This window comes from Erythrolamprus reginae, unplaced genomic scaffold, assembly GCF_031021105.1.
Source record: "Erythrolamprus reginae isolate rEryReg1 unplaced genomic scaffold, rEryReg1.hap1 H_7, whole genome shotgun sequence".
Lineage (NCBI taxonomy): Eukaryota > Metazoa > Chordata > Lepidosauria > Squamata > Dipsadidae > Erythrolamprus > Erythrolamprus reginae.
In genome coordinates, this window is record NW_027248528.1 from 791,879 (window position 1) to 814,180 (window position 22,302).

The following is a 22,302-nucleotide window of genomic DNA, read 5'->3' on the forward strand; positions in this document are numbered from 1 at the left end:
TGATTGGTGCATTGCGCATGCGCCATTCGTTTTTTAAAAATCGGGTATTGTCTGGTTACCCTAGTAACAATTTTTTTAAAAAAAATTGAAGCGTTATTTTTCTGTTTGTTTTTCATACAAAATTAGAGGTTGAAATCTATTACGCGTGACCAAAAACAAAAAAGGCCCTGGATATTTAAAAATGCATTTATAAGTGCAACAATGGGCGGCTCCTGCTCTTGAACATTGGTCTGGCAAAAATCATGTTCCAACAGAAGAGAAATTGGTTCTTTAAGATTTCTAATCGCAATAACCAAAGAATCCCCGAATCTGTGAAAAAATTGTTGAACGTCAATTAGAAGATGTTTATTAAGAATGAGTTTTCGTGACGTGCCTCCACGCACTACGTATCATTTCCGTTTCGAATTATGGTGTTTTATTGCGCATGCGTATCTTCTCCAAACGTCTTTTTGTTCCAATACGCATGCGCAAATTTCTTTCCTGCACATACAGAAGGCGGATTGTAGTTTGTTTTCTCCCATTGGCCTGCTTTCCTTTACGGGGCGAGTTTAGCGCCAAATACAAACGGAGGTTGGAATTCGAGTTGTTGTGCACCGTTTGGACTTGGTAAAGGTGAGTTCAGTATATGAATTGGACATCTATTTTTTTTGAAACTGGCATTAGGCAGTAAATCTCATTTTAGATGCTAAGAAAGAAATCCAAATCCCATCAAAAGCCGCCTTGCAAAATAGGGCTTTGATCCGCCAGCAGAGGGGGTTTTGCTTCCAAAATGAAGTCAAGTCCTTAAATTTCATTTAAGCAACTTGATGCAAGATCACCCGTCGATTTATTTTCCTAAATGCATGTTTCCTTTTCCTTGATTGCTTATAATACCCATAGTATTCTTTTATGGAAATTTATGATTGCTAAGTTCAGGAACGATTCCAATTATTTCCAAAAGGCGAGGGGTATTTTTATATCAAACTAATAAAACGCTACAGTATTGATGTTTAATTCTGAAAGGATTAACACCTAGCAACAATGGAGTTTTATTTCTGTGCTTTAAAGATGGTCGTGGGGAAGGGTTGGGTGCCTTAAAATAATCCCAAGAAAATACGTTTGGTGGGGGGAGGGCTATTTCCCTTCGCCAGACAACAGGGAAGTGAAAAGGCAGTCTGGTTTTAATATTTTAATTATCCAATAAATGTCAGGATAAATAATAATAGCTTCAGTTGCTTTCTAAAGTTAAGCTTGGGCGTTAAACTTTAAAATCTGTTTAGGTTTTTTGTAAGGTAGGCTGAAGCTGCCATCCCTGATGATGATGGTAAAGGTGGAGGGGGAGATGAGGAAAAGCTCTCTGAGAAAGTAGTTGAATGAACCAAGTTATGGAAACAAAGGGAAAAAATGTCACCTCACTCCAACAAAAGTAGTTCAGCCTGAGCACACGGGAAACCTTTCCCCAAATTCCAACGACAGCTACCCAGAGCAAAGCAAGGACTGGGGGATAAAAGGTGCCCTGAAGTCTGCCCACTCTTTGAGTTGTCTTTGGACCCAGAGTTGGAGCTGCTGTCTCTTTGGCTAATGCCTGCCAAGCCTAGTTGGGGATGTGAGTAATGGTGGATGAGTGAGTGTTTGTGCATGTATGAAAGAGTAAAGAGACATACATTGCAACCAGTAAAGTTTGCTGTTACTGGGTTTCCATTTATTCTGAAGCAGAGGTTCCCCAATCCCTAATCTGAATTGACGCTGGGCTACACAAACAAGCAAAGCCCCATCTGTGGGAGCCAGGCAGAATGTGAAACCATGCCACTCTGGTCCACGCAAAAATCTCTCCATGGAAATATGATACTTGGTGCCCAAAAGAAGTGGCATTGTTCTAGAGAACCAGTTGTGCCAAGTCTTGGGTTGAAGGTGATTTGAGTGTGGCAGTTTTCCAGGGCTGGAAAATGAGTGAGTGAGTGACCATAAGCCAAACCTAGGAAGAAATGTGCGACACTTAAAAAATAATAACGATGCCATTGCCTTTTGTTGATCCTCTGAGTGACTATTGTAGTTTATACATTGGGTAATACATTTGTTCAATCCTGTATCTCTCCCCACCCCACCCCCACGCAGAGGTATTCATGACAACTCATCAGCGATTAAGCAAGGTTGACGTCCACCGCTCTGATAATGTCTCTGAGCAAGTACAGGTTTGTGTACGACTACGTCCAGGTGTGGGGACTGGACAAGGTAAGGAAGCTCCATGTGTGCGAGGTGTGGACTCTCACTCCTTGGAAATTCTCAACTGGAGAAATGAGATGGAGACAATGAAATACAAGTAAGTTGGATGGGGGATACAATAAATTTGAATTAGTGTGTAATTTTCCACAGGGTTGAACTCTGCTACATGAGCAGTGAGATGCTTTTTCTTGTGGGACATGCTGCTTTTTAAGATTAGTCTCTTTAAGTGCGATTAGTCTCTTTATGGCAGTGATGGTGAAACCTTTTTGATTTGTGTGCCCAAAGGGTGGGTATGCTAGCATGCATGTGTATGCCCACAGCCTTCCCTCCCCCACACGCATGCACACCTGCACATGTGCATAATCCCCCCTGTCCCCGGGCATGCACCCAAGCCTCACTGAAGCCTGGGAGGGTGAGAAAAACAGGCAAATTGGAGTCTGTTGGGTGGCCTGCAAATGACATTAATAAATAAATTAATAAAACTAGAAGTTTGGAAAAATGGTTTGCCCAAGGTGCTGTTTTTTGCAATCTGGTAGGTTCAGGGAAGCTTCCTGAAGCATCAGTGCGAAAAACAACACCATAGGCAAACTGAAAGTGTGTTTTCTGAACTTGCGGTTTGTCCCTTGGGCTTTTTTTTTTTTTTTTTGCACTCTAGAGCTTCGAGAAGCTTCCCTGAACCATCTGGAGTGCCAAAAAACAGCACAATGGACAAACCGGAAGTCTGTTTTTCCGAACTTCTGGTTTGCCCATTGGGTTGTTTTTTGCAATCCGAAGCTTTAGTGAAGCTTTCCTAAAGCAGCTGGAGGGCGAAATGACCTTCCCCCAGGCTGAAAATCAGCTGGCCAATTCGTGCATGCACACTGCAGCTGACATAGGGCAACATCTTGCATGCCTTCCAATATAGCTCTTCTGAAACCGCCGGGTGCTTCTCGGCGGCCTCCAGAACCCAAACCCAAACTTCCGTGTTCGGCGTTTGGGAGAACGCTGAGAAGCCCCCCGGCTGTTTCAGAAGGTGAAAGCCGGGCGGCGGCGCTTCTCGGCGGTCACCCAAACTCGAAAAATTTGGGTTCGGGAGAATGCCGAGAAGTCCCCCGGATGTTTTAACCCTGCTGTTCTGTTCGGGTCGTATGTGACCCGAAACCAAGTTTGAGTCCCCTGTAAAACATTTTCCCTGCATATCTGAAACTTGAAATTTCATGACTTTTCATCATTTCAGGGGTTCTCTCTATGAGAATTTTTTTGTGGGGGTGGGGGGCTTAGTTTTTGCTGGGCAAAAAAACTCCCTAATGTTATGTTCCCGGGTCTATTTGACCCGGACTGCAAATTGATCATTTTAGATACTTATATTTGGTCTTTTTGAAAGCTTTTCTCATCTGGAAACAAGTTTGAACATTTCTGCACACAATGGAATGAAAATTGAACTGAAAAAATTAATCCTTATTGGTTTATTTAGCACATAAAGGTGCCTCCCCCCCCGTTTTTGTGAAAGTTTTTTCAATTTATGGATAGTTTTGCTTGCAAAATGCATTCTATTTTACTGGAGTTGGTGTGGGATTGGTAGCTTGAACATTTCTGAATATAAGAAAAATATAAAGGAACTGAGAAAAATGATTCTTACTGTTTTTTTAACATCAGAAATAAGGCCTCCCCCCCCCCCCTTGGCTGCTTGCAACCATTTTCACTTTTTATTTTTTTATGCTCCAAATCCGAAATATTCTTTAAAATCTTAGGCATTCATTTACTCAATTTAACAATGCTGATCATAAAAAAAATATTTGTGGGGGTGGGGGAAAAAAATTTTTCTTGGCAAAAAAAAAGTCACGTTTACTCTGTTCGGGTCATATAGACCCGGATCAAAATGATTTTTTTTAGGTACTTGAATTTGGTCTTTTTGAAAACTTTTTCCACTGGAAAACTAGTTTGAACATTTATGAACATAATGATATGAAAATTGAACTGGAAAAATTGAGACTTATATTTTTATTTTGATCAAAAAGCCCCTCCCCCCATCCTTTTTGAATTTCATGTCAATTTATATTTTTTAAGGCTACAAATCCTTAAGGAATTTCCCCCCAAAAGGTTTGATATACTAAATTGAACAATCCTGAACATAAGAAAAATATAAATGAACTGAAAAAAATGACTCTTATTGGTTTATTTTTGAATATAAGACCATATCATTTTATACTCGAGTATAAGCCTACTCGAGTATAAGCCTATTTGAGTATAAGCCTGGGGGGCCATTTATGAGCAAAATAAACCAATAAGGATCATTTTTTTCAGTTCAATTTTCATATCATTATGTTCAGAAAGGTTCAAGCTACCAATCCCACACCAACTTTAGTAAAATAGAATGCATTTTGCAAGCAAAACTATCCATAAATTGAAAAAACTTTCACAAAAACGGGGGGGGGAGGCACATTTATGTGCAAAATAAAGCAATAAGGATTAACTTTTTCAGTTCAATTTTCATTCCATTGTGTGCAGAAATGTTCAAATTTGTTTCCAGGTGAAAAAAGCTTTCAAAAAGACCAAATATAAGTACCTAAAATGATCAATTTGCAGTCCGGGTCAAATAGACCCGGGAACATAACATTAGGGAGTTTTTTCGAACAGAACAGCAGGGTTAAAAGGTGACAGCCGGGCGGCAGTGCCCAGCGGAGTGCCATTTTGCGATCTGCGGTGGGTTCGTAAGCCAAAAAAAGTTCGTAAGAAGGGGCAAAAAAATTCCGAACCCCGGGTTTGTATCACAAGGTACCGCTGTACCTGGTTTCGTGCATGCACACTGCAGCTGACATAGGGCAACATCTTGCATGCCTTCCAATATAGCTCTGCATGTCGCCTGTGGCACATATGCCACCAGTTCACCATCACACTATTATGGGGGAATGAACTGCTGAGATGCATTGTATGGACAAAAGTTAGTTTGATGTGTTGATTAAGATTCCAGGAGACACAGAGTTCCAGTTCTGCCTTAGAAATGAAATCTGGTTGGGTGACTTTGGACCATTCCCTCTCAGTCAACCCAGTCTCTCATGATTGTTGTGGGGAAAATAGAAGGAAAGTGTCCAAGTTCAAGGAGTATGCTTACTGCCTTGAGTTATTAAAAATGATAGTAATAACGGCAAGGTATAAAAAATAAAATGTCAACAATCTGTTGTGGTACAGAGGGAAAAGAGTCCAAGAGCCACATAAAAATAGATACATGGGAGAGATATTTTTTTAAATATATCAGTGGGTACATGCAGGCAGGCAGTTGCCTTTCACTAAACTTCAGCAAGGAAATCTAATTGCAGAAGCATATGGGAATTGTAAAAAGGTTATATACTTTTGTATTAAAACAAACTTTATCTGGATTTGCTGTTCCATTTTTCAAGATTGCTACAGAAAAAAATGCAGAGAAGCGAGTAAACCTCTGCCCTAATTTCCTTTCACATTCACACGTTCTTCACCAGGTTTGATGCATTTTATGGTGAGACAGCCACCCAACATGATGTCTATATGGGATCAGTTCAGCCTATCTTACACCATCTGCTGAAGGGGCAGAATGCTAGCATATTGGCTTATGGACCAACTGGAGCAGGTGAATATAAGGCTGTGCTACAAAGAAACCAAGTGAACCCATAGCAGTTGGGGTCATCTCAGGGAAAATAACTAGGCTAAAAGGAAAAAGTGATGCTATGCCGTTCTCATCTTGTCTCCTGCCAAATCAGGCAAGACACACACCATGCTGGGAAATCCAGATCACCCAGGAGTAATCCCTCGAGCCCTTCGAGATGTCTTGCAGATGACAAGGGATGCTTCAGAAGATAAATGCAAATACACCATGTCTATGTCCTATCTGGAAATCTATCAAGAAAAGGTAAAAATGTGTAGTATTGCACAACTGTTACAAAAGGGAAATTGAGACTGGTAAGTATAATGGTACCGAATGATAGAATTTTTCTGGGAAGAGGGGTATTTAAAACATTATGGGAATAAAAAGCCAGATCTGTTGAAGAGAGCATGGCCAATTGATCATGGCAAATGATGGATGCAATGTAGGCTTTCATTTCTTTTCATGCTAACTTAGGATTCATCACTCCTTTTAAAGGAAAAATGTGTTGAATATGAATACCCTACTAGTTTACTAGATGGTATAGGACATACTGGACAATTTTTTTTCAATTTTGATTCAAGGTTATTTGAACAAGTAGAGGGAACTGAAGCAATTATTATTATTATTATTATTATTATTATTATTATTATTATTATTTATTAGATTTGTATGCCGCCCCTCTCCGTAGAGTTAAGCATTCAGATACAATTTCTGATATTCCTTGCATTTCCATTATTTTTTGATACCTTTGCCTATCTCTCTCCCCCAAGAAGTAAACTTAGGACGTCTTCGTGACGTCAAAGCTTCGCCTATGGAATTCCCTATTGGGATTCCCCACCTCTTTTCCAGCCTCTGTTTTAGAAGGTGAAAGCCAGGCGGCAGCGCTTCTCGGCGGTCACCCAAACCCGAAAAGTTCGGGTTTGGGGGAACGCCGAGAAGTCCCCCAGCTGTTTTAAAAGGTGACAGTCGGGCGGCAGTGCCCAGCGGAGCGCCATTTTGCGATCTTCTGTGGGTTCGTAAGCCAAAAAAAGTTCGTAAGAAGGGGCAAAAAATTTCCGAACCCCGGGTTCGTATCACGAGGTACCACTGTACATGGTTTTAAAAAGTATTCTGCTACACTGGTATTTTATTAAACAATATAATACTACACCATTTGGGTTCAGAATACTTCTTTCCTTGTTTCCCCCCTCTAAAATCTAGGTGCGTCTTATACACCAGTGTGTCTTAAACACCAAAAAAATATTTATTTATTTAGCATATTGGTGCTTGTACATTAGCCAGGGAGTCCACAATGTCAATGTAAAGTACTTTGGCTGCCTAAGATTACTAGATTGTTTAATTCACACTCACACACTATCCAGAGTGAATCACATGGAGCAAACTAGTTCACACATACAATGGCTAATGTTGGTGTCATTCGGGCCTTTTTCCTCCACTGATTTTGCCTTGCATTTGGGCAAAACCAGTGCCAGTTGATTTATTTCCACCGCACTAAATGCCATTAGCTTCCAACCAGAGTTATTATTTATCTACTTGCATTTTGCATCGTTTCAAACTGCTAGGTTGGCAAATACTGGGGCAAGTGACAGGAATTCATTCCATCTTGTGGTGCTAGGTCTTAAAATTGCTGGGGCACAAGAAGCTGAATATTTCTGATTGGCAAATCCAGCATCTTTAAGCTACTGAGCCATGGCATCCCTAGGGATGGATATCTTCATGAAAGAGTATATGTGTGTCTTGGAGTTGAATGATATTTATCATGTTTAGAAACTGCCCATCTTCCTCAATATATTGAGGATAAATGGTTATATGCCTATAAAAAATGTCTGCAGGAAAACAGTCAAGCTCAGAGAACCGTAAGGCTACAGATACTTCTCATCGGAAATCCCAGTTTGATCTTTTGAAGGAAGATTTTGAAGTTAAGCCAAGATCTTAATTAAAGTTAGACCATGTTGCTCAATCGAAGCAACTTTAAGCTGTGTGTGGACTTCCATTCCCAGAATTCCTCAGTTGATTGAGGAATTCTAGGAGTTGAAGTCCACACAGTTGACCACCAACATTGAAAGTAGACCATAAAGACTACGGGGCCTACCTTGGCTTAGCTGATTGGTAGTGCAACATTTATCCCTTACCACCTCCCGCTATTCCATGGCTTCCTCAGAGACATCTGATGCCCCCCTGATATTGTCTCTGGCTGGAATTATTTCACTTTCAAAGATTGATGAAGAACTGAGGCATGGCTATTTGGAAGGAGCAGATGGCGAGGGAGCACTTGCAGAGGAGAAAGGAAAAAAGCTTAAGGACTAGAATAGGACTGTCAAACTCCCAGCCCACAGGCTGGATGCGTCATGTGCTGACCTTGCCATGCTCAGTTTAGTAAAAGTGGGGAAAGTCCCGATAATATCAAATGATACTTCTGTGACAACGCAATCTTTAAACCCCTGAACTAGAGGAAGGCAAAAGAAAGCTAATGGCTACAGACAGTGAAAGAGGTGAAATGATAAGAAAGATAACACATGTAGGGGATTGACCTGGTTGGTTGAGCCGGAGGGCGGCGTCAGTTTATGCTCTTATGGTCCATAAGAGATCTAAGACCAGCTCTCTCTTGAAATCTGTTAATTCTTCATCTGGTGCCAATTTGCCTTGACCATTACTAGATCAGATTCCTGTGAATAGGCAGCAGGAAATAAACTCATAATACTTTTGAATTATCTCATGGCTCCTGATTTCCTACATCTGACACATGTGAAGAAAAGACTGGAGAGAATAAGATGTGTTGGTAATGACCTATAAAGCCCTACAGGGCATCGGACCAGAATACTTCCAAGACCGTCTTCTGCTGCACGAATCCCAGCGGCCAATAAGGTCCCACAGAGTTGGCCTTCTCCAGGTCCCGTTGACTAAACAATGTCATCTAGCGGGCCCCAGGGGAAGAGCCTTCTCTGTGGCGGCCCTGGCCCTCTGGAATCAATTCCCCTCAGAGATCAGAACTGCCCCCACCCTCCTTGTCTTTCGTAAATTGCTTAAAACCCACATATCGCCAGGCATGGGGAAATTGAGACATCCCTCCCAGGCTTATATAGTTTTATGTATGGTATGCTAGTGTTGTATGGTTTTTAAATGTGAGGTTTTTTATATGTTTTCTTTTAAATATTAGATTTGTCACATTGTACATTGTTTTATTATTGTTGTGAGCCGCCCCGAGTCTGCAGAGAAGGGTGACATACAAATCTTATTATTATGTGAAGAATTTGTAGTTCTCCAGATTTTACTATGTTCCAGTTATTATCAGCCCAGCTCTAATGGCTAGTGCTGAAGGATGACCGTTCTCATGGCAACAACAGAAATCTAACAGCATTAAGGATCAGACCCCCTCTTATATGTGAAGCAGAATAGGCAGGGAAAAAGCTCATTTTAACCGAGGACTGAAATGAGTGTTTTAAGAAAAAAATGAGAAACCAATGCAAAAACGGATTCTTCCCAGTTCAGACCAGTTCTATAGAACCTTTAATAACTTCGCGGCCTGGGTTGCTAGAATCGGCAGTGACCCAGACCTGCCATGCCCCTGAGCCAGTTCTCTTGGCAGCGCCATCTTGTTTTTGACATCTGCACATGCTCAGCTCTTTTTTTAATGCTCTGCATGCGCAGAGGCTCATTTCCGGGAAGTGGCGTGTGCGTGCAAAATGTGCACCATCGTCACGATGCGAACCAATGGGGAAGATAAGTAGAACCCACCCACGAAGCAATGTAGAAACGATTCAGGACCCTGACATTTGAGAAACAAAGATTTGAAAAAGTTTTTTAAAAAGCAACTTTAAAATCAGTGCCCAGATTACTCACCTTGGAAAAATGTACTTGCTGGGATGCATCAGCTTATCTGGGGGAAAGATAAACTGTGTGTGTGTGTGTGTGTAATTCCACATCCACCATCCTTTTTTCCTCCATCCTTCAGGTTTTGGACCTCCTTCAGCCCTCCCTCCACGACCTGCCCATCCGAGAGGATCGTGACCACAACATTTTGGTGCCAGGCTTGACTCAGAAAGAGATTGCTAATTTTGCAGAGTTCGAAAGCCACTTTCTCCCCGCGAGCAGAAATCGAACGGTGGCATCGACTCAGCTGAACCAGCGCTCTAGCCGCAGCCATACCGTGTTGCTGATTCTGGTGAACCGGATCCGTGATTGGCCCACCTATTCTCACCAGACTGCAAAGTTGTGCCTCATTGACTTAGCAGGCTCCGAGGACAATCGGCGAACGGGCAACAAAGGCCTACGCCTGAAAGAGAGTGGAGCCATCAACAGCTCCCTCTTTGTGCTTAGCAAGGTGGTCGATGCCCTAAATCAGGGTTTACCTCGAGTTCCCTATAGAGACAGCAAGCTGACCCGTCTGCTGCAGGTAATTGGCGTCTTCTTCTTCTTCTTCTTCTTCTTCTTTTTCTTCTTTTTCTTTTTTCCTGGGATGGGAAAGAGTTGGCATCTATTCCCTGGAATCTCTGTTCCCTCTAGGACTCTCTGGGAGGCAGTGCCCACAGCTTGATTATTGCCAACATCGCTCCAGAAAAGAAGTATTATTTTGATACTCTCACAAGCCTCAACTTTGCTGCAAAGTCCAAGCAAATTGTGAATAAACCCTTTACCCAGCAAGCCCTACCACACACTGGTAAGTCAGGAATTATGAAATCTGGGCTTTTTGGGGGGAAAGCATTGGGAACTCTGAAAGTTTGATTATTTGGGAGGCACCAAGCAACAAAAGGCTGCCTTGTAACCTTTAGCACTTGAATCTTTGATTAAATTAAATGAGAAAATATTGGGGTTAACTGCTCTACCCAAAGGATAGGCAAGTGGTGATAATGTAGTGTACCTCTTCAACGTGGTATCTACATTTTAGAACATTTTCCCAAGGTCTGGACCAGGGGTTCCCCAAATGTGGCAACTTTAAGACTTGTGGATTTCAACTCCCAGAATTCTCCAGCTACAATCCATATATTTCCAAGTTGAGAAAAAGTTGGGTTTACACAAGCTTTTAACAGATGTAGTAAAGAAGAAGAAGAACATGTTTCAAAATGTTCAGGGACTAAAAAAAAGTTAATCAAATTTAAACTTCATATAGGTGGGAAACCAGCAAAGTCTGGGGAAACGGAAACTCAGATGAGCAACGGGACAAAAGCAGGAAAATCTCTTCCAGGTGAATAGGAAAAGGGGGGAGGGCTGACTTCATTTTGGGTGAGATCTTTCCTCAGTTTTGGCATTAATGCTCTAGAGCAGTGTTTCCCAACCTTTTTTGAGCCGCGGCACATTATTTATGTTTTCAAAATTCTGGGGAACACTGAAGGGGGGGCGGGGGGCGGGGGGCGGGGGGGCTAAAGAAAAGTTTGGACAAAAAAAATATCTCTTCCTCCATTTCACTCTATTTCTCCCTCCCTCTTTCTCTCCCTTCCTTCCCTTCTTTCTCTCCATCCCTCTTTCTTTCTTTCTTTCTCTCTTTTTTGCTCTCTTTCTCTCTCCCTCCTTCCCTCCCTCTATGTCTTTCCCTCTCCCTCCTTCCCCCCTTTCTTTCTCTCTCTCTCTTGCTTTCTTTCTCTCATTCTCTCTCCCCTCCTTTTTCTCTCTCTCTTTTTCTCTCTCGTTCACCACGCCAGCAACAGAGAGAAAAAGAAAGCGAGAGAGAGCCGGAGAGAGAGTGGAGTGCGCAGCAGCCATCAGCCTCCTCGCCCTCCCAGACGTCCCCAGCGCCCGGCCTCGCGCCGCCTCCCGTTAGCCCGGCCGAAAGCCACACAGTCCCGGACTTCCATATCGCTCGCTTCTCCAGCCAGCGCGGCGCTTTCCTGGGGCTGGGCAGATGGCTTTGCTGACCGGAGAAGCGAGCGATCCGGGAGTCCCAAGGCAGGAGGCGGCGGCGGAGGAGAGTGGGCGGATCGGGCGGGCAATGGGGCAGGGCGGAGAAGCCAGGGGCGCGTTTGGCCGGAGGCACCGTGGGGAGGCAGGGGCAGGGAGGTGCGGCAGTAGGTGCCTCCGGCCAAACGCGCCCCTGGCTTCTCCGCCCTGCCCCATTGCCCGCCCGATCCGCCCACTCTCCTCCGCCGCCTCTCGCCGCGGCACACCGGTTGGGAAACGCTGCTCTAGAGTACCATTTCTCAGTCGGAATTGAGAGGTGCCATTGTAATTTTCAACACCCATTAAACGAATGGTTGTATGTTGAAAACCATTGACAAACCATGACTGTTGGACAAAGACAGCTAATTTTCTTCTTCCACAGGTGGCAAGAGGCCTTGTTTGGGCTTCGATGATGCAGCCTCTGAGGCCAAGAGACCTTGCCTACCAGAAGAACAGACCGGCACATCTCAAGGGAAGTCAATCATGTGAGTCGCCAGTTATTGGGTAGATTTTGGAGCGGTCCGTCCTGTTCTTTCATGCCAAAGAACCAACCCCCCTCCTTGAAATGCTGAATCGAGGAGGGATTGTTTGCTCTGGCTAAGGTGTTGAAAGAGTGAAATAGCACTTGCCACAGAATTGCGGTTTTTTTGTTTGAGATTATTTTTATTTTATTCTTTTTGGTGCCAGCTCATTGTTGCCTCTTGAGAATCTTGACCCCGTTGTGGCTGAACGACTGCTACGTTTAGAGGCCCTAGAGAAAGAAATGGCTGGGAACTGTGCAGCACCTCTCCTTAACACGCCACGCAGGGAACGGCTGAATATTCTGAAACTCCTGGATGAGACACGCTGTGAGCTCAAGGTCTGTCTTTTGTGATTCCGTTGCTCTGTTTTGATGTGCATGAGTAAAAGGGTACCTTGGTACTCAACTGCTTCGAAAGTCATCGGATTTGGTATTCAGTGCACAAGCTAGAACTTGTCAGTATCAGTTGGTTTGTGACTCTACATTATTCTTTAAGGAGGAAAAACTGGCACTCATTGTTTTTGGTACCCAAAAACAAGTTAATGATGAGTACCAAGCTAATAATAGGAATGCAATATTTATTATTATTTTTATTATATTTATTTTTATTATTTAGATTTGTATGCCGCCCCTCTCCGAAGATGCTCTGATTAATTGGTTAAATTAATTTGGGTCGATTAAAAAACTGTCTTTAATCAAACTGGTGGGTTTTATCTATTTTTTAAAGTAAATTTCTGCCATGCTGAAAATTGAGCAGAGTTTAACACCACCTTTAAACTGATTTATTTCCTGCACTTATTTCCTGTTTTATACAGATTGGAATATTTGTGCTGAGTTTAAAAGTAATGTACAGTAATCCCTCATTTTTTGCGGGGGATGCGTTCCAAGACCACCCGTGAAAAACGAATTTCCGTGAAGTAGAGGAAAGATATTTTTATGTATTTATTGAGTACAGTGGTACCTCATGATACGAACCACTCGTCTTACGGACAACCCGAGATACGAACCCGGGGTTTAGAAAATTTTTGCCTCTTCTTATAAACCCACCGCCGCTGCCGAGAAGCCATGCCGCCCGGCTGTCCGTTTTTGAAACAGCTGGGGGGCTTCCCAGCAGCCTCCTGAACCCGAACGCCAAACCCGAACTTCCGGGTTCGGGGTTCGGGAGGCCGCCAAGAAGCCCCCGGCTGTTTTAGAAGGTGACAGCCGGGCTGCGGGGCTTCCCAGCGGCCTCCCAAACTTTTGCCGAACTTCCAGGTTTGGCGTTCGGGAGGCCGCTGGGAAGCCCCGCAGCCCGGCTGTCACCTTTTAAAACAGCTGGGGGGCTTCTCGGTGGCCTCCCGAACGCCGAACCCGGAAGTTCGGGTTTGGCGTTCGGCGTTCGGGAGGCTGCTGGGGAGCCCCCAGGCTGTTTCAAAAGGTGACAGCCGGGCGGCGGCGTTTTTTTGCGGGTTTTCTTTTTTCCTGCACGGATTAATTGACTTTACATTGTTTACTATGGGAAACAATGTTTCATCTTACGAACTTTTCGTCTTACGAACCTCCCCCGGGAACCAATTAGGTTCGTAAGACGAGGTATTACTGTATTTGGACTTTTAAAACCCATCCTTTGCATTAAACAGTCATTCTATAATGTTTCTCAGCTGGAACTACATGTGATATCCTACCAGTTTCTTTAATAGAGTACTGTACAAGAATTTTATGAATTTTTAATGGATTTAAGCCTCCTTTGAAAACCCATGACGTAGCAAATCCGCAAAAGATGAACCGTGAAGTAGCAAGGGATTACTGTATATTGACTTCAAAGCCTGTATGCGAATCCTAAATGGATTCATTTGATGGAAATACAGTGGTACCTCATCTTACGAACGCCTCTTCTAATGAACTTTTCGAGATACGAACCCGGTGTTTACGATTTTTTTGCCTCTGCTGTGATGAAGGGTTTTTTTTTCTTTTTTTGAATAAAGAAAAGGGAGGGGTGACTTGGAGGGGGAAAGAGTTTGCATTTTAAAAAGTAGGAGAACAGCGTGCTTGCACAGGCACTGAAAGGGTGTCTTTTGAAGAAAGAAAAGGGAGGGGCGCCCCCTTTGCCTTTCTTCCTTCCCACTCACCCTTTAGCCTAGCCTTGCTTCTTCCACCCGCCCCCTTTAGCTGCTCCTCCCTGCCCTCTGTTCGCCTCCCTTCTAAAGTTTGGGATTTTCCTGAAGGATTTGCACACATTATTTGCTTTTACATTGATTCCTATGGGAAACATTGTTTCGTCTTACGAACTTTTCACCTTACGAACCTCATCCTGGAACCAATTAAGTTTGTATCATGAGGTACCACTGTATATGAAACCCTAAAGCATCCTGTCTGATGGTTTCTCTTTTCTCCCTTTTGTCATCCTCACTTCTTTTTGCCAGCCACAAAGGAAGTTGGCTACAAAGATTTTCCTTTGAGAAAGACAGAATGTAAATGTTTCGGTCCCAAAAGCCTAACGCCATGATGGCGAACCTACGACACAGGTGGCGCGCAGGGCACTCTCTCTCTGCAGGCACGTGATCTGTCGCCCCAGCTAAGCACCCCCACGCATGGGGGCATACCTGCTAGCTGATTCTCAGGTCTCTGCCACGCATACACGGAAGATGCATATGCATGCAGGGAGGTCACGCACACAGGTGTGGGGGAGCAGGGGCCATTGCACCCACATGTGCGGAAGGATGGGAGGGAGCACAGGGGTTTGTGTGTACATGCGGATGGTGTCACGCGCACATTGCATTATATGGAGCAGGCACACTTTCAGCACACAATGACAAAAAGGTTGGAATGGCAGATGTTGGACTTCAAAGTGGTAAAAAAATTAACACTGAATAATATTCTGGTTTCTGCTGTGTTGAATCCTGTCCAGTTCACACGTTCAGAAGAAATAACGATATGGCACTATTCATATTCCAAATAAGCAATAAATGAGAGAAGCACTTAGAAGCAAAAGGTTGATAAGAGTGGAAACTTGGAGGAAGAGTGAAGCGGAGGCCAATGAACCAGAGATGCATGGGGCCCAGTTCCATTTTAATGGAATGGGAAAGAGAAAATAAAAAAAGAGAAGTATTAAAATAGATTAGGTCACTGGTCCCCAACGTTTTTTCCACCAGGGACCAGTTTCAGCAAGACAATTTTTCTATGGCCCGGTGGGGGTGGAAAGGGGTGTGGTTGGGGGCGGGATTAAGCATGGTGGTCCTCCCCGCCCCTCTTTCCCGCCATTGCCTTGTGGCCAGCAGAACCTGCCTCCCAAGCCCTCTTGCCCGGCGGGAGGCGAAGCGCTGGAGGGAGGGGGTCAGGCCGGCCCTCCTGCCTCCCCCCCAGCCAAAAACGCAAAGGCATGCCACGGCAGAAGCTAAAAGAGGCTTGAGCCTCCCGGTCCTTTTTGCCCCTCTGTCCCGTCCATCACCCTGCCTCCTGAGGCCTCTTGCCCGGCGGGAGGTGAAGCACTGGAGGGAGGGGGCAGCGGCAGGAGGGGCGGCAGCTGCTGACTCCGCGGACCGGTGCAACCTGGTCCGCGGCCCGGCGGTTGGGGACCCCTGGATTAGGTAACCCTGAGGAGATAGGCAGGTGCTGTTAAATAAATTCTATGCCACATGTTTTGAATGGAGAGAGGTTCATAACAATAGATAAGATGATTGACTGCCATAAGATCATGCTTGACCTATTAATCCAATAATAGTTTTTTCTTTTCCGCACCTATGCTTAAATTTGCACTTATTTTGCCTGTGCTTCTTGCAGAGAGTTCAAGAAAAGCAAATAGCATTAGAATCCCAGACTCTGAAGAAATGTACCCTTTTCCCCCGAACATCAAAACCCCGAAAACAGGCCACAGTGCTGCCTCTCCAACAAGGTGAGAATGTTGGGAAGGTTTTTGAAGTCAGGCCTTCCTTTTTCTCCTGTGTAAGTCGGTGTCCAGCAAACCTGGGAAATCAGGGAATTATCAGGGAAATCGGCAGTTCAGGAGCTATCAAGGAATTATCAGAGAATTTGTGGGGGGGAAATGGAATAAATCAGAGAAGAAAAACCAACTGTACTAAAATGTTTAAAAGTTGGGGAGGGGGGGAATCATTAAAAAAAAAAACAGATCGCACTGCCTGGCAGAGTCAAGCAAAAATGAGCATAACTGTGGCAACAACTTGCTTCCTCAGCTACCGATATTTTTCCATGGCTTAGCTGTTTGGTATGACGTCATCTACGACCTCACCATAACTAGATGGCAAGTTACAGGGAAATGTCAGGGAATTTCAAAATGCTTTCCCCCTGGACGCCCTGTGTGCTGCAATTTGCTTTCTTTTCCTCTCCAGTGCAGGCACCTGTCAACAGTCAGGAAGAAGGGGAGAGTGTTATTAAGAAACAGAAAACCAGAGGTCGAAAGAAGAAGGTGGGCAAATAAGTTTTGGCTTAGTTTTGGTGAAGGACAGGAAGAGTAGCAGATTTTTTTCTCTAGCCAATTTGCTATCACAGTTTTTAAGATAACTTATAAACATACCAGAACAGAGGTATCTCTTGGGAAGAAGTCTTTTCAACCTGTCAATTGGAAGCGCATTGTTGGAGCTGGAAGTTGGCTGGCTTGAATAAAGAGGCAGGGGACAGCTTAAACCAATTCAGCTCAAACTGCTTCCCTATTTATAGAGAGGCTGCCAGGGAAAGTACTCCCGTCTCCAAGTCTCCCATGCGCCGGCTGTTTAAGTTCAACCAATCAGGTAGCAGCCAGTGCAATTGTAAGTCAAGGACTTAACACCTAGTTTTGGATGCCATAATGTAAAAGAGGTTGAGACTCTAGAAAAGATTGCAGAGAAGAGCAACAAAGTTGATTAGGGCAATGGGCAAGCCTTGTCTAGAGAGACTTATCAAACCTAGTAGTGTTTCTGGTTCTTGTCATAGCCTCAATATACAGGGAATCGACAGACATAAGAATTAAGGGTTGGTCAGTAACTCGCCAACCATTGATGGTTAATAGATACCTAACAGTTATGAGGAAAAGTCAGTTTGAGGGGAGTGGGAGTGTGTTAGCAAGATAGAAACTTTGAATGTATCCTAGCTGGGGCAAACTTGAAATCTTTTTCACAATATGCTTTATCGCAACTGCTACATGAACGAAACTGATATGTTTTTTTTAAATTAGGACAATAACTCTTGAGGATAGCTAACAGTGGACAGATGGGGAGGTAAACTGAGGTCTGCTAATTATGAATATTTAGGCTTATGTCATCTATTATCCCTGCATTGGTAATAGGTATGCATAATTTACCTATTCACCTTGACTATCTTTTCTCCTTTCCTGAAATGTATAAATGCATCCTTTTGTCTGTGGGTGTCACTTTGTCAGCTGTTTTCCAAGCCCTCCCATTATTTTCTGGAGGGAATTACTCTACTGCAGACTGAAGCAACAATTTCTTTGTAAGCCTTAATTCTTGGTTTTGAGGTCCTTGCGTTTGATTCCAGGATGTATTCTTATGTAGGCAAATTGATGGGACCAGCAGATAATCGGTCCTTTGTAGGGAAGCTCTGAGCAGATTTCATAGCTTGGACAATCATTTATTTGCCAATATTTCTTGTCTTGTGGGTTGGTTTTAAAAGGCAGCTGCATTGCTTACTCTCTTTCCATGTTTGTTCTTCAGAATCAAGACCTCGACTCCGAAAACAAGGCTCCCTCTGACTGGGAAGTGGAGATCCAACCTGATCAACTAGCTCATAGCAAGGCTGAAATGCTGTCCCTCCTGAACTCAGGTTCTGTGAAAGATCTTATGGGCTTACACCTCATTGGCAAGAAGAAAGCAGAGCTCATTGTGAACTGGAGAGAAAATTATGGATCTTTTCAGAAGGTTGGTAGTGTCAGAGGGCAGAATTTATTTGGGACGTATGGCTGACCCACTAATTTCTAACCCGAGACAAACAACTTATCATCTGAGCTCCATGCTTTTTTTAATAATAACAATCCAATTCCATTAATCGTGTGTTTAAGCCATTGTGTACCAGGTTTATTTGGGGCATGGAACTCAAAGATGACATCTGCTTAAGTATGGGGGTGCCCAAAAGGGCTATTATTTGTAGTTAGGCTGCTGTTCAAAATTTAGACAATCCAGATTCAAAATCCTCATGGTATTGTGGCCCCAGTCACATGCCCCAATAATAACAATGCTGCTGTTGGCCTCTTTTAAATATTTGCAATCTTTCTTTGCAAATCTGGGTATTTTGTAATCCTTCCCAATTCCTCCTCCCTCCTCGCCTTTGAAGACCATGAAGGACATGAAATTGTTGCAGGGAAGATAGGTATGTTAACCTCTAGTTGTACCATATTCTTGCACTATAAAATGCACCTGACCATAAGACAAACTCCTATTTTCAGCATCTGCATGTCCTGCTTTTGGAGGTCAAAAACACGATACACAGAGGCTGAAAATGGGACATGTCAAAAACAGCCAAAAGGTTGAGGCCTGCAGATGGGTGGGGCTTTGGCCATATTTGTCCCATGTGCCATACAGACATTTCCGAGTCTTCGGAGAGGGGCGGCATACAAATCTAAATAATAAAATAAAATAAATTTCCACCTACTTTTGGGAGACAAAAAAGTGCATATTATGGAGTGAAAAATATGGTAATTTATACCCTTTTATTTATCTTGCACTGCAACAAGCAGATACAATATTCTACCACAACTTGATTTTATTTTGGAGGCACTATACAGGTGGTCCTCAGCTTACAACATTCTTTTAGTGACTGTTTGAAGTTGTAATGGCCTTTTAAAAATGACTTATCACAGGTTTTCACATTTGCAACAGTTGCAGGATCCTTATGGTCATCTGATCAAAATTCACATGCTTGGCAACTGACATTTATTGATAATTGCAGTGTCTTTGTTATCACCATTTATAAACTTCCCAGCAGACTTCCAAGAAACCAAGTCAATGGGGGAAACTGGACTCACTTAACAACTTCATGATTCTCTCAACAAAACTGTAGTGATTTGCTTAACAACTCTGGCAAAAAGTGTTGTAAAATAAGGATAGCCTCCCTTGGTGCTGGAAATGTTGGGTTGTCTGTATTAAGGACAGTTCTGTCTGTATTAGAGAGAGTTCTGAGCATTATATTTAATATTTTGCCCTAAATGATGGGCTATACCTTACGGTATCAGTTTTTTCTTCTTTTTATAGGTACAGGATCTTGAGAAAATACATGGTATTACAGCTAAACAAATGAACACTTTTATTAAGGTATGCATTTAGTCAAGTTTCTACTTGGTACAGATAAAGTTTATCTAAATTATGTAATATAAATTGGATCAAAATTCCAATTGTGGCTGATGGCAGGGAGTGATGGAAGTTGTAATTCAACATCTGGAAATTCATCTTTATTTAACCCCTCACCTCTAAAAATAGGATATAACATGAATATTCTGTTTGATTATAGAATCCCAGTACTTAATCCAGCATCTGCATTTATGAATTAAACAAATCTCTGTTAGCACAAAGATAAATAAGGATATTCAGTGGTGACAAATAACTACAGAGAAGTATATAGCTTCGTACTCTAAGTCAGAAAAGTTGCTAGCTTCATAATTTATAAAAATAATAATTTTACTTTTTTAATGAGAGGTGATTGAAGGCTAATTGTTCTGGAAAGATTGCATTGTTTCCTTTCTGCTATAAATCAGAGTTTGCTTCGCTTACCAGCAGCAGATGAAAGGTGATTTACTCTTACTCAACCTTCCTAGATAGAATTCCTTGCCACATACGGTGACTGGCTTAATAATTAAACATATTCTTTATTAAGACATCGTTTCTGTATTAATGGTTGAATTTGCAAGTTCTAATAAGGCACAATTCCCAGTTTAGCATTTGATGGATTATAAAACCATTATGCGCTGAGTTACAGAATATATTTCATTCCTCTTGATTGCTCACATTAGCAAACTAGAAATCTAACCTTAGAATTTTCATGTAGCAACTCACATGAAAAGGAATAAAAGATAAAAACAAAATAAAAGGGAACAGGGCACAAAAAGAGACAGCGGTGTGCCTAGAATTGGTCATGCTTAGAGCAGAAATTAATTAAATCTGTCACTAATTTGATCCACATTAATTGGTGGATTTATTCTCAAATTAGAAGCGTCTGGATCCAAACTACAATTGGAAAGCTTCCATCGGAAACAAAATTAGCTTGTTTCTAATAGGTTAAGGGAGAATTGTTTTTTTTTAAATCTGCCCTTACTTTATGCACATATCAAAATATACAAATACAAATGAAAACAATGGAGAAGTGTGGGGGAAAGAAATGTAGGATAAAGGAGAAAAAAGTTTTAGTTTCTGACTCAATAGAATATTACAGTCTCAATGTTTACTTTTGCATAATTAATAGCCATTTCTATAACAACAAATTTGTCTAATCAGCAAAACCCAAAGTAAAATTTTATTTATTTCTTTTATTTCAAGCCCAAATCCTTTTGGATTGCTAAAGGAAGTTTCGGTCATAGACATAGCCAGGCAATGCCTACTGATGGAACAGTTTAGAAAGTAACTAAATTCTTTATTTTTGATCAATAAAGGCTTAACATTGCGCTTTTCTAATTATCCAGGCAAATATCTTCAAATTTCAGAAATCTTCAGAGACTGAACGGGCACTGTGAAACAGCATCCCCCCACCCCAGCCTTTTTTTCATTTTTAATATTGTTCCTGTGTTCATTTTTATTTAACCATTTAACCAAGTATTAAAAATGTTTAAATAAAAAATAAAATTTATATAAAATGTTTATATACTGTAAAATGTTTAAATCTCGATCAGTATTTTTAATGATTACATTGCTCATCCTTGGCCTTTCATTGTGAACAATCCAGCATTCACAACTTTCAAAGCATCAATGTGCTATATAAAGAAGATGGTAATATTTGAAAGGAGAAAGATGAATTTTAAAATTTTAGACAATACTTTCTCAGACCGTTTTCTTTTTCTTCAGTTTCCTTGGTCTTTGTCAAAAATTAGTTATTTGGAATATTATATCTACCTTCCGCGGCTCCAGCTTTCAATTAGGAAAGAAGGGTGACGCGGAGGAACGATGCCAGCGCCGAGGAGGCGCCTTTAAGGCAAATTCAAGGGGTTTTAAAAAAATAAATAGCTTTCCTACCTGCTGGCTGGTGCTTTTGCTTGAGCCAGGGAGAGGAAGCACCAGCCTCACCCCTCCCACGGCTCCGATGGTGTGCGAAAGTGTTCTGTCTGGGTCCCCCCAGACGCCAACACCAACCAAAAAGAGTAGCCAGACACACTGGTAAAAAGCAAAGGCAGCTTATATAATTCAAAGCAAACACAGGCAACAAAAACTGTTCTTACAGACAGGAACACTATGAAGCTTCACAGAGGTTTCACGAAGGCCAGGCAATAAAACAGGATTCTTGCTGGCAAAAAACAACGCTTGGGATAATAAAACCCACGCCTCCCCCAAGTCTTCCAGACTTCTAGGCCACAAGCCAAGATCAGAGACGCCGAGAATCGAAGCAATGTCACAGGACTCCTAGTTGATAACTCTCCACAAGACTGTAAGGGCGGGCCTGCCTTTTCAACCCTGCTAAGGAGAACCACACCCAAACCCAGCTGTTGCCAATTCAGGGATGGAAATACCTTTCTAATTGGCCCCGTCTTTGGGCTGCACGTCTCTGCCTCATGTCTATTATAGCCTGTGCGTCTTCATCCAATGAATCCAGGCTACTAGCTGGGGAGAGCCGCCCCCCGGGGGTCTCAGACTGCTCTCCCTCCTCCTCTTCCTGACGTTCCTCTCCCCCGTCTGCCTGGTCCTCCCCCTCCTGTTCACTGTCCTCCTCTGGGCATGGATCCGGCAGCAATCCAGCCGGTCCCTGAGGAGCCTCAGGCTGAATCACAACAGAAAGGGGGGGAAACCCAGTGAGGGAGGGGGGAGGGAGAAGACAAGCAGGAATCCACCACACACCCCACCAGCTTCCCAGGAGCGTTTGGCTGGCGCCTTGGCTTGAGCCAGGGAGAGGAGGCATCAGCCCCACCCCTCCCACAGCTCCGACAGCGTGCGAGAGGGGGGGAAAGCCGGTGAGGTGGGATGGAGTGGCGAGAAGACAAGCAGGAATC

General features: G+C 42.9%; 1 protein-coding gene across 1 annotated transcript; it reads left to right on the plus strand.

Moving 5' to 3' along the window:
• The first annotated feature begins 478 nt into the window (after positions 1-478).
• On the plus strand, positions 479-20,976 carry LOC139155852 (kinesin-like protein KIF22). Its single transcript, XM_070731186.1, has 14 exons — positions 479-612; positions 2,095-2,299; positions 5,658-5,785; positions 5,916-6,064; positions 9,753-10,193; positions 10,304-10,457; positions 10,908-10,982; positions 12,054-12,156; positions 12,359-12,530; positions 15,951-16,062; positions 16,517-16,593; positions 17,834-18,037; positions 19,367-19,426; positions 20,788-20,976. The coding sequence occupies exons 2-14, from the start codon at positions 2,103-2,105 to the stop codon at positions 20,836-20,838; spliced, it is 1,923 nt and encodes a 640-aa protein (XP_070587287.1). The 5' UTR covers positions 479-612; positions 2,095-2,102; the 3' UTR covers positions 20,839-20,976.
• Positions 20,977-22,302: the final 1,326 nt, after the last annotated feature.